A 17,437-nucleotide genomic window follows, 5' to 3' on the forward strand; every position below is an offset into this window, starting at 1 on the left:
CTTTTTTTTATAAGCCGGGCACCGTAAAGTACCAAAAAAGCGTAAGAAAGAAAGAAAGAAGAAAACACAAAAGTATTTTTTGCTGAGTGTAAAGGGGAAATTTGTAAGCCTACCGTCTTTCGGCCGTAGCCTGAAAAAAGACGACTGCGAGCTATATATGCGCATATTCATTTTATGCGCATAACTAAGACACTTCCAGACATTGCTTCCAGGCAAGGCAAATAAAATTGTGCAAAATGTGTTCTAATTTTTTAAGCTTTCATCCCTGAAAAGATAATTGGCAACAATGTATGTTTCTATCATTTTTTTTTGTACAGAGTGTCTTGTGTAATTTCAGATCCATATCGGTTCCAGGCCACCATTTTCCTGTTTTGGGCGCAAAATTAATAAACAACCCATCTTTATATATTAATTTTTTCACAAAAAGCCTGTCGATCAGCGGAAACGGCAAGGGAAAGACAAACAAGTGTCGTCTATCGTTGCAACTTCAATCTGTCAAACGTTGTTGGAGCATTTAAAAAAGCTCAAGAAGTCCTCTTTGATGTAGTGTAAAAAAAAACATGGAATTTCGTGGACCTTCTTTCAAGACAATCGCGAGGCAGCATGGCTCGCGTTTACAAATTCGTGATCAAGAGTTCATGCGGTGGTTTCATTTTACTTGGGAAGGTATAAAAGTCGAATTTACTTCTTTTACTGAAAACATGGGTTCTGAGTGTTCTACTTCAGTTATTGTCGAGAATTAGCACCTAAAAAGTCGAGAATTAGCGTCCAAGAGAGCTTTGCAAAAAGCTGAGACATCGCTTGAGCGCAAATTTACTGGACAGGTTTAAGAATGAATAATCGCTGACAGCTTGGATGGATGGTAACACTTGACGATTTTAGCCACAGAATCGCACGTGCGAAAAGTACCAGTATATAGTAGTTGATTGATAAAACGATCACACTTCACAGAATTGCCTCGTCTTTCAATTTTATTGTAAAAAAAGGTCAAACGTCTTAACAGACGCTGCTTCACTCATTACTAGAGCGAATCGAATGCTTTCCTATGATGAATTACAGCTTAAGCTCGAATGTACCATCTGCAAGATCTTATACACAGACCCGGGCACAGTCTTCCCATCCATATTATTATCCCAAATGCTTAAATCACATCTCGACCACGACGCAGACAAAAGTAATTTCCGCCGATTGTAATCTCTCCGCAGCTTGTGAGGTATGTGGTGACAAATCCACTGGCAAGCACTATGGAGTGTTCTCGTGTGATGGCTGCAGCGGTTTCTACAAAAGGACCTGCCGTCGGTCTGAGCCTTGGTTGTGCAAGGCACAAGGAAACTGCCCTGTCGACAAGAGCAGTCGGAATGACTGCAAAGCGTGTAGATTGAAGAAATGCATCGAGATCGGGATGAACCTTGAAGGTAAGTAACAACACAGGAAGGCGATTTCTTAAATTTTACTTTCAATTTGAACAGGTGGAACTTGAGTTTTTGCCGTTGCACGCCTTGTCAGTTAGGCTGTGAATTAGTCGAAAGGTAATCGATTTGTTCGTGCTTCATGAGACTAGGGTACGAATCACGGTCGTGCTAAGCCTTTTTTATATAATTCAGTTTGACTTCGCGGGAAACACTCTTGCGGACAATAAGTCTCGTTACTCGAGAACACATAAACACGGGAACACATAAGCCCAATAGCAGTGACCTGCTCCCGACTGAATGGCTTCATAGCTCAGAGCTTTGTACCAGCATTGTACCAGCGTAGAAGAGGTCATGGGTCGTAGTTAGGCCCAGCTCTTAGAGATATTAGAGAGCTTTAGATTCTGGGACGAGAACGACTACGAGTACGAGATTTTCTCAATGAACAACAGTGAGCGCGCGCACACCAGCGTCATTTTGGCGGGGAAAACGTGATACCGTCGTCATTTTAGTACGAGGTTTTGCAAAAATGTCGTCGTATCAAAACAAGTCAACAACACGGTAGCAGTTTTGGCTTTTTTCGATCAGCAAAAAGACTCAGTTACCAGCAAGAAGAATAACTGAGCAACCTACACTGCTAACAAAGAGTAAGATTAATCGTTCGGGTTATGAATCTTCTAAGTATTTTCGCTAAAACCGGGCAGTCAAATCTCGTACTCGTTCTCGTCCTCGTCCTAGAATCTAAAGGTCCCTATTGGGAGTAATTAGAAAACTTAGCTTTCCTCCCAATCACGCATCTCGCGGCTTGCAATTTTATTGAATACGAAGTGCTTTTGCGGTGACTTGTATTCAAACTAATCGTCAATTTTTACATTATACCATTTCGATGCATGTTCGCTAGCTCATATTTTCGAACTGGTTATGTAACGAGAAAACATAATTTTCCTTATCATATTCAGTCTCGCTCAGAACAGGAAGCGTCAGCCGTAGTAATGCTTCGGCAATTTCTTCAAGAGGAGGTTAGAGAATTTTAGTAACACTTGGCGCATGCATTTTTTTCAAGCTACAATTTATTCCCTCTCTTGCCATGCACACATAATAGCAAAAGACGAGAAGAATCTTCCTGCAGTGGCATCGGTCTCGGACTTTTACTGCCGGACGAATTGTTTTGGAGTCCATTGCTCCTCTAACCACGAAAGATAAGACTTTCAGTTGTAAGATCTAAAATAGAATGTCTTGACTTAAAATCTGGTAGGGGGTAGAGACGTTTTCAATTTCTTGTCGGATTGTTTCAAATGTATGGTCTTAAAGAAACGACTGAAAAGGTCGGTAGACCCGGTCTGTTCCATCGCCTGAATGTTTATCAACTCTATGAGATTTAAAAAAAAAATCCATACTTTTCCGAAATTGTAGGGAACTCTGACGTGAGGATAGAGGTCTTAACTCTATCGTAGACCACACTGAGTTGCGTGTGTCGGGGAGTACTAGCGAGATTCTTAGGTTAAACATCGTTTTCGAAGTGGACGAACCGGAAGCTTGTTGCATTTTACGTAGGTAGAGATTTCTAATTTGAAATCACCTAAAAGATTCGTAATATGGAAAAACTAGTCCCTGGCATTTTCGGAAGTGTTCTTTTGACAATTTTTGGCACTAAAAAAAGGTCAGCTGGGTTTTTTTGTCTTGCAAGTAGTTCACTGGCCCGGATAATTCGTGGTAGATTACTGCAAGCTAATCATTTCGAAAAGGAAGGAACACTTGAGTTCTTCTCCAGCCAAAAATTCCGAACAGATCAAACTTTTCAAATTATCTCCCCAAGTAGTCAAGAAGCTTTGAGTTAATTTTTTTGTTGGTCCCCCCTGGTGAGCAAATATCATCCTCAAACGACTTTTCTATCACTCTAGAGCAGAATGCTAATAGCAGACATCTGTGTATTTTTATCAAAGTTTGAGGAAGATGGAAATGAACGACTTAAGATATACTTATCCCACTCATGGTTTTCAAAGCTGTGCACAGCTTTGCGATTCTTGAATTCTTGGTGTTGAAATCCCATCGACAAAATTTTTAGATAAAAGACATTTGCATTGGTCTCCTAATTTTTTTGCCTCTGTTGTGTCGGAGAACTTTGAAATCGATATTGTTTTTGTTTGAGGGTGAGAAAACTTTCTCTCTGCTTTTATTGCAACTGACTGCCCAAGTTTTCTAAATATTCTAGTTAAGCCGATTGTCCGATTGCATTTAGATTGTAATGTGTTGGTACGCAATGTGTAGTTTCGTTGTTTAACAAAAAAAAGAAAAAGTAAATTTAGCCGATTGTCCGCGACTAACTGATTCTCGACTACTCGACTTTCTGATTATCTGTGATAGGCAAGTTCATCTGTTATTTTATACTCACTTTAAACACTTTGGTAATTCAAGAATTGCTTAACTTAACTTGCACTTAAGCAATTTGCGGTGAAGCTGTACACAGCTGATTGAATAAATTTAACTTCGTGTGAGTTGATTCGAGATTTTGAATGTGTTCTTGAAATTAAAGAACTGGCCAAACGCTCGCAACATTTCAACGTAACATCTTGCAACATTGTTGCATGATGTTGCAACATGTGTTGAACGGGCTGGCCAAATGCACGAAACATTTTCATCATTTTCAACGCGACATGTCAATGTTCATGTGCCCCAGGCCCCTGGCGCGTAAGAAGTGGACCTAAAGCGCATGCCCTAGCGCAACAATGTTTCATGAACGTGGCCAAACGAGTACAACATCGTGCAACATTTTTGACCGTTCTCGAATTTAATCCAACATGTTCCAACGTATCGCAACATATCGCAACAGGGTGGCCAAACGTATGCAACATTTTGTGCCCAAAAATGTTGCAAGATGTTGTGTTGAAATGTTGCGAGCGTTTGGCCAGGCCTTAACCCAAGGAGCTATCGACAGTTCATGAATGGAAATTAAACAAAACCGCAAACAAACAGTGGGAAACACAGACGCCTTTCACCGGCCCAAAAAAACAGTTAACGTACGTTTCACAAGTCACTTCTGCTTTTTTTCGAACCGAGTTTCAGAGCAAAGTATAATTTGTGAAAAGCGGCCTTTTTTTATAGACCAATAATAATTTTTTACAAGTTTTGCCTTATTGGCATGTCTCCATATTTTCCTAACAAATCAACTAAAAAACCAGCTCCGAACATCATGAGTGGATTACATAAGTAGCTATCTTTGTATGGGCGTCTCAGTGGTTTTCCACCCAATAATTTATTAGTCTCGATGGCCAAAAAACCCAGATGTGCAGATGACTAAGTTAAGCAAGTGATTGGAACTTTTGGAGCTAATTCGTTCTCAACAAGATGCCGGCTCAATGAGACGCATTGAAACAATGACGTCAGCAAAAAGAGAAGAACAAATTACCATCATGATACACTCACCTCGCTTGAAACCGAGCCTGAAGTGACTTATATGTTGAATTGCAGACAAAGGCTGAAGACTGATTGAATAAAAAATACAATTATAGAGTCGGTCAAATTTGTGTGTCGAATGTAAAGACACGTTACGCCCTTGGCTTGAGAGACCATGCTTTAACGAGCAAGGAAGGATAGCTTTTAATTAAGGAGCAAGGGTGGCACAATCGGTTAATACGCGGCTTTAGTGCTAGAGGTCCTGAGTTCGATTCCCGAATATCGCATCCTTGTTTCGACTTCTTTCATTTCAGTGTAACTTAAGTAGCTTTAAATACCTATAAAACGTAGCACCGATGGAAAGGGGGGGGAGTAAAATGAGCACACCGCCGACCTCAGGTTTGTCAGTTTAATTACAGTTACAAGTTATCGACGTTAAATATGGTCGCTTTACTTCACTTTACTTTATTTTAAATGAAAGCAAACATCTTTCCCAAGGTGTTGACAATGTTAGTGATGGTTCAGGTTCCTCAGTGTTCGAAGACAAGGACCTTTGTTGTTAAGTTGTCAAGTTCTTGCCTTTCTAGGTGTGTATCGGAGATTCAAGTACAATGAAGAACTGATACAGTCCTCTTCAGCCGAGAACGCAGCGGACAGCTCAGCTAGCGACATGCGCATTGAAGTGACTCCTCCCCCTGAACCTCAAGGTAGGCCCCATTTCCTCTCCAGGTGATCTGGTGACGTAATTCGGAGGATTGGGGAGAAAAATTTTAACGCCGTATCCCACAAACGCGCGCGGCCTTATTTTCGAATTTAACATGGCAGAGGCGAGATTAGAGCTTGTCGGATCTACTTGAATGTTCTTTCAGTAACAGGAAATGTGGTAGACACTGAATGATCTCTTGAGTTTTGGCGATGGAAATACTGCAGGGAGTTTGGAAACAACACCTAAGGCCGCGCGCGGTGGTGGGATACGGCGTTAAAATTTTTCTTCCCAGTCCTCCAAATTACGTCACCAGATCACCTGGCTTTGGTTCTCAATGTATGCCCCAATTCCCTCTTTGGTTTTCTTTAGAATGGACCGCCAAAATCCAATAGCATTACGTGAAAAGCGGCTTACTTCAGGCTCGCTTGATGAAAACTTGAATCAAGGGTTAGTGGAATACAAGGGATGAGCGGATCATGGTTAGCGCAGTGATAAGAATAGCTGTCTACTAATCTGTTAACTTTAACTTTATTTACAAACGAATCATAATTATTCAACAAGACCATGGTGACCCGCAGTTAGCATTGCTATTCTAGGCGGGCCACTTGCGACATTATTACTGTCTCTCACCAGTAAACAAAGACACTTAAAAATTTACAAGAATTAGACAAAACAAGAAATGCACAAACTGACGCCTCGTACATAAGAGAAAAGTGTTTAAAGAAATGACAATAAAAAAATGAATAAATAAATGATCTGAGGTATTGTACGTAACTGTTAAAGAAAAGCCATATACTTCGAAAGATTGATGCAGCGCATATCCACATTCATCTCCTCAATTTTAAGAAACGTCAGAAGTAATTCGTTCAATTTACGTTTAAAGTGTGTTTTCTTAAGCTGGCGAATTTCAGGGGGGATACCATTCCATATTTCTGTCTCCTGGGTTTGATTCCTCCAAGTCGGAGTCACATGTGGTTCTGTTTCTTTGCCCTCTTTTCAGCTCCGGGAGCTTTTTTGTTGGACTCCGGGTTACTGCTTTCATTTGATTTGATCTGCAGTATCCCCGATTCGTACTCGGCTACGTAAACTGAACGTTCCTTTGCGTACAGAGTTGCCAGGGTTGGTGTTAATTCACGCAATTTTTTTCGGCATGACTTTATTTGAATTTGACAATCAAGGTTATGTGTGTCACCAGAAACCCATAAGAGTTGAAACGTGTAACGCGCGTTCACAGTTTCCGAATATTCAGTGCGAACTGATTGGCTGAGTGTTTCAGTGCTAAGTACCATATTTGGAAACCCCTCGCTCTTGTTGTTCCAAATATGGTACTTAGGAAATTGAATATTCAGAAGCTTATTTCCCAGCACACAGGGGGCCATTACACGTTTCAACCCTTATGGGTTACTGGTGTCACACAACCCAACAAAGCTCCAATTGATAGCGTGGCCATTGCAAGCCAATGTTCCACCCCATCCTCTTCGCGAACAGTGCGTGGGTTCTTGAACGTTCCACGTTGTTAACAACAATTTCTAGTCGTTATCCTAGAAGACTTGAAAGTCAAACCATTCGCAGAAGGCAGCACGACTTCTGTGAATACAGAGAAAGTTAATAGAACATCACTATAGAATAGATGGCCTGTAACAAACCTCTGGAGACTAACAAAGACGAGTTGGGCAACAAACAAAAAGAGTCGCCGAAAAACCTTGTGTTTGGTTCATCCAACAATGATGCGATCGTGACACAATATGAAAACCGCCTTTATCTTGGGATAGCTCATAAAGGCGTCGTGTATCGAGCCTATTCACTCATGTAAATATTTGCTTAGAAATAGAGTTCAAGCCGATATCGCCACGCTTTCGAAGTCTTTGTTTTGGTACATTTCCTCTGCCGCCGTGATATCATATACATGAGCTCTATATGAGCATTATTTTTTTCTTATTTAGGATATTCAGTTGTGGTTCCTCAAATGCGAATCGTTCAAACGAAGTCTGTTATGGTAAAAACAGAGGAAGAACCGTACCCTCATCAAGATCAGCATAATCAGCATCAGCAACAGGATTATCAAATCCCTACAGCGGACATTGAACATAATCAAAGAAGGCTGGGTAGTTCAAGACACCACGAAGAAGTCCGAGCGGAAGAAAATTTTTCGCATGTGCAACGTTCAGACTCACTAACTGGCGCCAAAGAGCACAACAGCCAAACGCACCCTGTTCATCACCCCACATCCCTGACAACAATGTCAACCCCCCCGCTGTCTAGTCCCGCGACAGCGACATTTGCATCGCCAATTGACAGTACAAGCATTCGGCCTGGTTCAACGGCAACAGTGCTGTCATCGCATAGGTTTCAAGCACCCTTGGCTTTTCAACAGAAAGGTCATACCAGTCCGCCGCGGTCGATTCACAAGTCAGCTGCACAAGAACCTGTTTTAAACGGCCCTAGGATGGGCTGCGCGGCTTTGGTATCATTTAGGAACGCCAAAAGGCAGCTTCCTTCTTCGCAGATAACTATGGCAGAATTGCACCAGGCAGTTGAACCAGTTTCATTTCATACCTCTGAGCCACTTCACGACATGGCTTCTCGTCTGCTGACCATTTCCTTGAGATTCGGCCGCAGACTGCCTTGTTTTAGGCGTCTGCCCTTTCGGGATCAAGTTATTCTCCTGGAAGAGGCGTGGAGGGAAATGCTACTTTTGGATTCTGTATTCTGGGGTTTTTCCCTCTCGCCAGGAGGCTCAGCGCTGGAGGAGGAGAATTGTCCAAGAGAGCAAGAGGTTAAGACTGTACACGAGGCTCTGTTGCCGTTAAAAACATTAAAACTGGAAAATTTAGAGTACGCTTGTCTGAAGGCCATTCTACTCTTCAGAACAAGTAAGTTAATTCATGCAGACGACAGTTCAGGCGATGATCCATAACAATTACCGACTCATTTAAACAGAAATATTTCGACGTTATCCCAATGTCTTCATCAGTCGAGTGTTTGGTCTATCTATCGGTCACGTGGTGTTTTAGACGACATGACCATTTTAGTACTCCGTAAACAGAAGCGCTTACCATTTGAATGAAATTTTCGGTGAGAATGTTTCGGCAAATGGTACTGCACGTTCTGCACTTAGAAAAAGAAAAGTATTACCTTTTTTTTTCTGAAAACATTCCACCGAGATGAACCGTTCCATTTGAATTCTCTCCGGAATAACCGAAAATTCCATTCAAATGGTAAGCGCTCCAGGTGAACTAAAATAGTCACGTGGTTTACAATCACGTGACCGATAATTAAATCAAAGGACATTGCGATACCGTCGATTATTTTTCTTTAAATACTGCTTGCTCTTAATCGGTAATTCTTTTTGGGAACAGGTTGTTTTTCCAGAACAGGAAAATAGCTTTTTTGATAGGCGATAATGTTGGTTTTGTTCTTACCTTTGATTAATATCACTGAAGATGTAGCCTGTGGTGTTTACGCACATTCCGTGATGTTGGTTCACAAAGCAAATTGAAATCGACAAATCTTCTGCCAAGAGTGATAAATGCATTAAAGTGCTAATATCATAAAAAAGCCACTTTCTGTTTTTCTTCAGATTTTGGAAGTGTGTTTGCTTAACACCTGCCTGGCAAAATTGTGAGCTTTGGTTTTTATCCAAAGGCTATTTACTTTGAGTGTAAGTTTTGGATTTCACGGTCCGCAATTACTCACGTTCAAAACTGACCAATAGGCAACTTTCACGATGACGTCATTTCACTACAACTACCAGAATTCAGTTTGTTTTTCTTTTCTTATTTAAATTTTGTATTCCCATTGGGGTAAAAATAACAACAGCTCTAATTGGCATGAGACAAGCAAAACCTGAAGCATTCTGGTACTTATAGTCGAATTGCGTCATCATGCAAATGTCCTATAGGCCACGTTCGATATGTCACTATTCTGGCATGGCTACGAGGCTTTATGGTCAAATTTCGTTTTCTTTGTCTCACAAGTCTCAAGGGAGATTTCTTAACAAAACAATATTCAAATTTAACTATAAAGCCTCGTAGCCATGTGTGAATATTGATATATCGAACGAGGCCTATTGGATCTCGGTCCTCGGAGGGTTGAATCAAGGGAAAAGTGACGTCATTTACTCACTAGCTTAAAATTCCAGCGTGTATTTGCATCTTATTATATATGCAAAAAGTCTGAAAGCCCGAAACTCCCGTGCTGCATACTAATTTCAGCCGATACACACTCAAATGCATTCTTAAACTAAAACGTCATTTTCTCCTCGATCCAGCTCTGTCAAGAAGGTAGTAATGGCGGACCATTAAGTAGGAAAATTTCAGTGGAAATAAACAGGTGTATTTTTGAAGTCAAAGCTTAGAACTTAGGTCACTTAGTGTTTAGTTAGCATAGTTTTGTAATCCAAAGAAAAATTAGAATTGATTTTTTTGGTCACAGTAGCACTTTAATTTGCATTTTGAACTCGGAGTGACCTAAACTCTAAACTCGTTCTTTACGATCCTTTTCGTAGATACACATGGCTTAAAGGCAGCAGATCAAGTAGAACAACTTCAGGACGAGGCTCAGTTGCTTCTGGCTGACCATGTCTGGTCCAGGCTCCCAGGTCAACCTTCTCGGTTTGGTAAAATACTTTTGAGCGTGGCTGCACTGCGTAGTCTCGCGGAAAAACCCCTTGATCATTTGTTTTTTAGCACTGTTCCAGCGAAGGACATGTTTGAGTCCATCCTATCGCAAGTTATTAGCTCAAGCTAGATGTCAAAAGTGATTGCCGGTAGGCTGTCAAGGCAAGCTAAGATACAATTGTCTGGGTCATTTCAGGTTAAAAAGTCAACTATCTTGCCGAGTCCTGTACTCTGAGGCCTATACCAAGGTTCTTTTCCCAACGCCTTTGCTACGGTGCTTTGTTCTGTTATGAGCGCGCAAAAAAATAGAAAGAGCATTTAAAAGCACGAGCCGAAAACGAATGCTTGTGACTACATTATATGGACTTATTTAAGACCCGCTAACCCGAGCCAATGGGCTTGTAAGGTTGTACCTAAAAGACTAGCGTAAGGCAACCTAAGGTTTACTAATGTAATCTGAGTGCTTTGAGCTACTATAAGGCAACCAGTTTAGGCCAATCACAAGGCTTTATGAAAGGATTGTATTGTAATAAAATCTGTTAATTGGATCCCAAGCATTACTTTTTCCCAGACCCCTCTCCTTCAGGGACCGGTTGCTCGAAGACTGGTTCGCGCTAACCGTTGGTTAAGGTGTATTAAAACCTATAGGTTTCCATGGTGTTTAACGCTGCCTAGCGCTAACCATGCTTCGAAAAACCCGGGCCAGCAGCCACTTAAATTTGTTTCAGATTTTTCAAAGGTTAATTCTCATCAGAAAAAAATCCTCTTCGAATCGCTCATTCTCACTTCGAAAATTTCGCGCGCCACCATCTTGATAAATTACGTCAAGTGCTTGCTTTGTAAGGATTCGAGAACAAGAGGGAAACCATAACACGTTAAAATTATTCAATCACGGCTTTTAAAAGTCATGCGAATCCTATGGGCTATGGGGTAATTGAAATCTTAATCAACGTTTTGTTTTTTGCCACTGTCAATCATTGTGGCGCAATTGATAAACGGGTAACTTCCCGCTTTCGTGACTGGCAATTTTCTATGAGGAAATCCATCGATAAGTTAGGCTGATCGAAAGAAGTGTGTCACTAGATACTAGTCTTTCACCTTCCGTAGTTTTGCAACAAAAAACAAACAAACTAAAAATTGTAAAAAAGCGCAAATGACGCATAGCGTAGAAATGAGGATCGTGTCGAGAAAGAATGTCAACTTCTGTTACTCACTCACTCACTCACTCACTCACTCACTCACTCACTCACTGTGCTCTTTGCAATGCGTCACTTCATGATTAGTTTCATTTATGTCTACTTTATAGGAATATATTAGTTAAATGAAAAGCGTTCGTTAATACCGTGAGGATTAAGGGTGCCGATAAATTCATCTTTCAAATCGGCACCCTTAATCCTCACGGTATTAACGAACGCTTTTCATTTAACTAATATATTCCTATTTTTCACGTTGCCATGTTACCACCAATAGCGTAGCTCCTACTCTACTATAAAAACTACACGTAACCCATAATCCCTCGATTCGCTCTGACGAAGGGCTAACGCTCGAAACGTCAGCTTTTAGAATCTCTGTACGGTGGTCAATTTACATTATCAACTCCGTTGATAAACCAAATTTTTGTATACTACTTCCCCACCGACGCAGCACCACAGTTTCTTTAGAAACTACCCCTTCATTCATTTATCTTCAATACGTTCGTCATTATCAAAATCGAAAGAATGGTCCCCACTAATTTCGAATTAGTAGGCCGAACAGGTGTTTCAACAAAAATCTTTCGTCGAGTGCCCCTGTGCTCTGGCAAGCCACGTAATGCTGATTGCATCAACTAAGTAATTCTTGTGGTAGAGAATCATTTTTCCATATAGACCGTATTCGTATATGGTGGCCAAGAAATTATTCTTTTATCTTTGGGTTAATCATCCTCACTAGCCTCACTTTGGAGCAAGAATTCCGATGTTGTTCGTGCTAACGAGGCTGGTGCGGATGACTAGTGTAATTGCAAAAGAATAATTACTTAAACGCCATTTATGAATACGGTCTATTGACTCGCACGACTTTTAGCTAGCACTATTTTACATTAAAAGCTTGTCGCTCCCTCTAATAAATACTTATCTAATACCCCTCCCATACTATCTACTGACCCCCACAGTCTTCTTATGTCGATGGGTAACAGAAAATCCGGCGAATCAGCCAAACATTTCCTAACTCTTTAAGTGCAAATGTAAACGGAACTGAAACGAAACATTCATGGAAAAAAGGGTTGGCAAAAAATGCGCCTGCGCACTGATCGGTGTACCCCACAAGTCCAAGAAATGTACTTTGAACGTATTGTGCAACTTTCTTCTTGTTTGTTAAGACCGTGCTTACTAGGATCATTTCTATAGTGCGCGTCACACCTCTGTGCCCTAACAGAGGCAATTCCGACAACCGTGATGACGAGACGAAGCGTTCACCTCTGAGCGTGAAACTCGTTGCTTACTACGTCTTCACGACAAGTGGTTGGCGGCGATTGATGAACGTTCCTTTCCTCAGTTTCCGAGGAACTGGAGGAGGTGATCGCAATCTGAGCGTTTATTTGCATCAAATATTAACACAAACACTGAGCCTGTCGCCGACAAGTGGTTGAAATTTTTTGAATAGGCCCTTGTCAAAACTGTTGGGACAATTCCCGCTTTTCCTTCTTCCCCCCGTCCCCCCCCCCCCCCCCCCCCGCCCATTAAAATGTCGATTTGTAGCGGTCTCTCGGAAATCAAGATACGTTCATCGATTGCTCGCATGTCTCAACATCGTCTGGGGGAAGGAAACGCGCAAAAAAGGCAGCGAAAAAAGAACACTCGTTGCTGATATAACGATGGAAGCATGTACAGTAAATTCTCTACTTTTCGTCCAAAATTTGACAAGTGTCCGGCGAAGTCTTTTGACCCGGATTGTAGCTTGCAATGGAGGCTAGTGCGGGGGAATCTTTTCAAATGCAAATACTTTTTAAATATCTTCCCCTGCATTAGCCTCCATTGGAAGCTAGTTCCAGTTCAATACTGTGAATACGAATATGGCCTATTGAAGCGTTGTGTCGTTCTTCTTAAGTTTTTTATTGTATAGAGCACTTTCATAAATTGCGGCCACCCTTTACATTCTTTTGTATTTATGTTAATTAGACTTACTGCCCTCATTTTGAAACAAATATTCTTTTGAAATTTGCTCGCCGTAGCGAGGCTAGAAAGGCGTCTTAGCATTAAAACAGAATATTTTATTTGGCCGCTATTACGGCACTGGGGAATATCTAGTGTCCCTGGGTCATTTTTATTCGGACCACGCTGCGCTCGTTCCCTACTGCCAAGGACATCAGGCCAATATTCCGACCCAGTATGGCCCTCGCATTCGGTTAGTAAGAGGTTATTATTTTCAATACGTTCGTCATTATCAAAATCGAAAGAATGGTCCCCACTAATTTCGAATTAGTAGGCCGAACAGGTGTTTCAACGAAAATCTTTCGTTGAATGCCCCTGTGCTCTGGCAAGCCACGCAATGCTGATTGCGTCAACTAAGGAATTCTTGTGGTAGAGAATCATTTTCTATATAGACCGTATTCATAAATGGTGGCCAAGAAATTATTCTTTTATCTTTGTGTTAATCATCCTCACTAGCCTCACTTTGGAGCAAGAATTCTTTTGAATGTTGTTCGTGCTAACGAGGCTGGTGCGGATGATTAGCGTAAGTGCAAAAGAATAATTACTTAAACGCCATTTATGAATACGGTCTATTGACTCCCACGACTTTTAGCTAGCACTATTTTAAATTTAAAATCTTGGCGCTCCTCTAATGTATACTTCTCTAATGCCCCTCCCATACGATTTACTGACCCCCACAGTCTTATGTCGATACCATGATGGGTAACAGAAAATCCGGCGAATCAGCCAAACGTTTCCTAACTTTTTAAGTGCAAATGTAACCGGAACTGAAACGAAACATTCATGGAAAAAGGGTTGGCAAAAAATGCGCCTGCGCACTGATCGGTGTACCCCACAAGTCCAAGAAATGTACTTTGAACGTATTGTGTAACTTTCTTCTTGTTTGTTAAGACCGTGCTTACTAGGATCATTTCTATAGTGCGCGTCACACCTCTGTGCCCTAACAGAGACAATTCCGACAACCGTGATGACGAGACGAAGCGTTCATCTCTGAGCGTGAAACTCGTTGCTTACTTTGTCTTCACGACAAGTGGTTGGCAGCGATTGATGAACGTTCCTTTCCTCAGTTTCCAAGGAACTGGAGGAGGTGATCGCAATCTGAGCGGTTATTTTGCATCAAATATTAACACAAACTCTGAACCTGTCGCCGACAAGTGGTTGAAATGTTCTGAATAGGCCCTTGTCAAAACTGTTGGGACAATTCCCGCTTTTCGGTCTGCTACCCTCACTTCTTCGGGACCGCACTGGGGAATATCTAGTGTCCCTGGGTCATTTTTATTCGGACCACGCTGCGCTCTTTCCCTACTGCCAAGGACCTCGGGCCAATATTCCGACCCAATATGGCCCTCGCATTCGGTTAGTAAGAGGTTATTATTCCATAATTTCTTCAAATTAATATTATTAGCAACATGATAACAGTCAAAATACTTAAACTATGATGCCTCCATTTAGGGCAAATACTAGAAAAGGTTGCAAATCGACTCTGCCAAAAATATACAACTACTTTCAAATGCCTCGTCAATGCCGGGCAAGACAGGAATCGAGCGCACTTCACTAATCCTTGATTACTGCTACTTTACATGTTCCATTCATTGCGAAAACTGATAGATTAAAACGAGCAAGCGAGATCACTCAAACCCTCACTATAGGTTGTTAATCTTTTGGCGGATTTATATTCCTTCCATTTTCTGTGACAAAATTACAGAAGTCATCACATAAGCGTACAGCTCTTTAAAACAGTCCTATTAGTATACACTTAACAAACCAAAGACGGTAGGAGCCGAAGTCTCGGTCGGAATTATTTATTCAGATGATAAGATAGCGTTCAATCCCCTTTTTTCATTAAAAAGAATAGCAATGGCGTTTCAGAAACCTTATCAAAGAAGGGAACTTTATTTAAGTGTCTAGTCGTTCTAGCGCTGGAGCGCTAATTGGGGACACTGTAAACTAAAATGAACAATGAAAGTAAATCAAGTCAAATGTCGGTTTTTGAGGAGAGGGGAAACCGGAGAACCCGGAGAAAACCTCTCGGTGCAGAGTAGAGAACCAACAAAACTCAACCCACATATGACGCCGGGAATCGAACCCGGGCCACATTGGTGACAGGCGAGTGCTCTCACCACTGCGCCATCCCTGCACCTGCTTTCCAGAAGCATCCTACCTTCTTTATTATTTGAATGTAAATCAAATTTTATCAAAAGCACATGACCTGGAAGAGTGTAACTTGCAAGTCTTTTCCTTGGAACAAAGCTAAGGATTTTAGTACACCAATTTTATTTCCAAATATGGACAAAAATAACATCGAAGCTGCACGCGCGGGAAAATGCACGAGCTACGTTACATCCAAATAAGGACATTTTTAAACTCAAAAAACCCATCTCTGAACCAGAGTTACTCACTTCATTGTCATGCGCTTCTGATTCTATTCGATGTTTCAATTGCTAGCTGACTTTTTCATGTGCCAAACATTGAAAGAAAAAAGAGAGAATCTTTTAGGTGAAGTGTACAGTTGATAACCTCATTATCTTTGCAAAAACCCCGAAAAGCTTAGGGAGGGAGTCATTAAGTGAGAACTTCGCATTTGCAGACGACATTTTACCCGAACAGGTGTTTCAACGAAAATCTTGAGTTGAGTTCCCTGTATTTTCGCACGCCACGCAATACTGATTTCAATGAATAAGTTGGACAAGTTATTCTTGCCACTGTTAGATGGAGTTCTCAGGATCATTTTCCATATTGACTGTCACGACTTCCAGCAAGGCATGCCCAATTACCACTATTTTGTATTTAACGCTTGTCGATGTTTACTTCTCTAATCCCTCATCTCATCCGATTTGTCTTCTATTATATTTCGATGCCATAATGGGTAACGGCGAATCAAGCACATGTTTCCAAGGTCTCTACATGCAATGCTAAACGGAACTGAAACGAAGACATTCATAAAAATAGCTTGGGGTCAAATGCGCCTGCGCACCGAACGGTTTACCCCACAAGTCCAAGAAATGTACTTGAAACTTATCATGAATCTTACTAATTGTTTTGCAAGATCGTGCTTATTAGGATCATTTCTATAGTGCGAGTCACACCTCTCTGTCCAATCAGAGACAATTCCGACAACCGTGATGACGACACGAAGCGTTCATCTCTGAGCATGAAACACGCCGCTTACTTAGTCATCTCGACAAGTGGTTGGCGGCGATTGATGAACGTTCCTTTCCTCAATTTGTGGGGAACTGGAGGAGGTGTTCGCAATCTGAGCGGTTATTCAACATTAAACTACTACATGGAAGATTGAAACAACACAAATACTAAAACTGTCAACAAGTGGTTAGAATTTTAACTAAAACAATCCAGAGCATATTTAATGCATGCATGGACGTGCTTATGAAACTTGAAAGTCTTGTTTTTCATGTTTTTGTCTCGATTTGTCTGTACTTTTGGCCTTGACGGTGCACAAAACACACCTTTTTTCGAGAAGATTACCAATCAAATGTTTCGATTCAATTACGCGCAACTAATTAGCGAACCCGTGCGGAGCGAAAACAAAAGATTGTGCACAGTCACAGTCAATTCAGCATCGATTGCGATAACATTGTTCTCACTTTTAAAGCTTTCGTAACCAGTCCCTCAATTAACTATGTCCAGGGCAAAGACGTTTATATGTTACCCGTTAAATCAGGTCTCAGGTTGAATCAGTTTTTACCTAGCTTAAATTGGTGATCCTCATTTTACTTAGCTTGAATTCTCAGATGAATTCAAGAAACTTTTTTTGGAGCCTAAATTAAGCCCAAAGAAAAATTATGGCCAGGGTAGGATTAGTTTTGGTTATTACCAATGGATAGCAATTGACTTATTATAGAAAAGTAAACAATGAAAATAACTGTTTGGCTTGAGCATGTTCGTTGTTGCAGTGTAGTTGTGGAGACATGTACTTGGAATGTCCGAGTTCGAGTGCTGGTAAGTGCATAATACAGTTCTTTGTTCCCTTACTATGTTGTAATGTTGAGACTGAATGGATAAGGCTATTGATTTTCATGAACCTGAAACAAATTTTAATGATGAACAGTACGTATTTTTTGGCCAAGCGCTACGACTATGATGACTTTTGGTAAAGAGGGCTGA

General features: G+C 41.1%; 1 protein-coding gene and 3 non-coding genes across 5 annotated transcripts in view; all 4 read left to right on the forward strand.

Annotated features, from left to right (window-relative positions):
- Positions 1-10,675, forward strand: part of LOC137979898 (photoreceptor-specific nuclear receptor-like) — a 17,429-nt gene extending 6,754 nt beyond the window's left edge. Inside the window, exons 1-5 of one of the 2 annotated variants that reach the window (XM_068827213.1) lie at positions 338-666; positions 1,206-1,415; positions 5,390-5,509; positions 7,452-8,381; positions 10,016-10,675. In XM_068827213.1, the coding sequence (XP_068683314.1) occupies positions 561-666; positions 1,206-1,415; positions 5,390-5,509; positions 7,452-8,381; positions 10,016-10,257 (1,608 nt within the window). In that variant the 5' untranslated portion in view covers positions 338-560 and the 3' untranslated portion in view covers positions 10,258-10,675. Of the gene's footprint in view, positions 1-337; positions 667-1,205; positions 1,416-5,389; positions 5,510-7,451; positions 8,382-10,015 lie in introns of those variants that run through there. The other variant, XM_068827214.1, reaches the window with a different exon arrangement.
- A 1,805-nt stretch (positions 10,676-12,480) lies between these two features.
- LOC137981251 (small nucleolar RNA U3) lies at positions 12,481-12,699 on the forward strand. Its single transcript, XR_011118582.1, has one exon. It is a non-coding gene; the product is annotated as a small nucleolar RNA U3 (small nucleolar RNA).
- Positions 12,700-14,203: 1,504 nt separating this feature from the next.
- On the forward strand, positions 14,204-14,422 carry LOC137981243 (small nucleolar RNA U3). The gene has a single exon (XR_011118575.1). It is a non-coding gene; the product is annotated as a small nucleolar RNA U3 (small nucleolar RNA).
- A 1,936-nt stretch (positions 14,423-16,358) lies between these two features.
- Positions 16,359-16,577, forward strand: LOC137981249 (small nucleolar RNA U3). Its single transcript, XR_011118580.1, has one exon. It is a non-coding gene; the product is annotated as a small nucleolar RNA U3 (small nucleolar RNA).
- Positions 16,578-17,437: the final 860 nt, after the last annotated feature.

Source organism: Montipora foliosa, chromosome 12, assembly GCF_036669935.1.
Source record: "Montipora foliosa isolate CH-2021 chromosome 12, ASM3666993v2, whole genome shotgun sequence".
NCBI lineage: Eukaryota > Metazoa > Cnidaria > Anthozoa > Scleractinia > Acroporidae > Montipora > Montipora foliosa.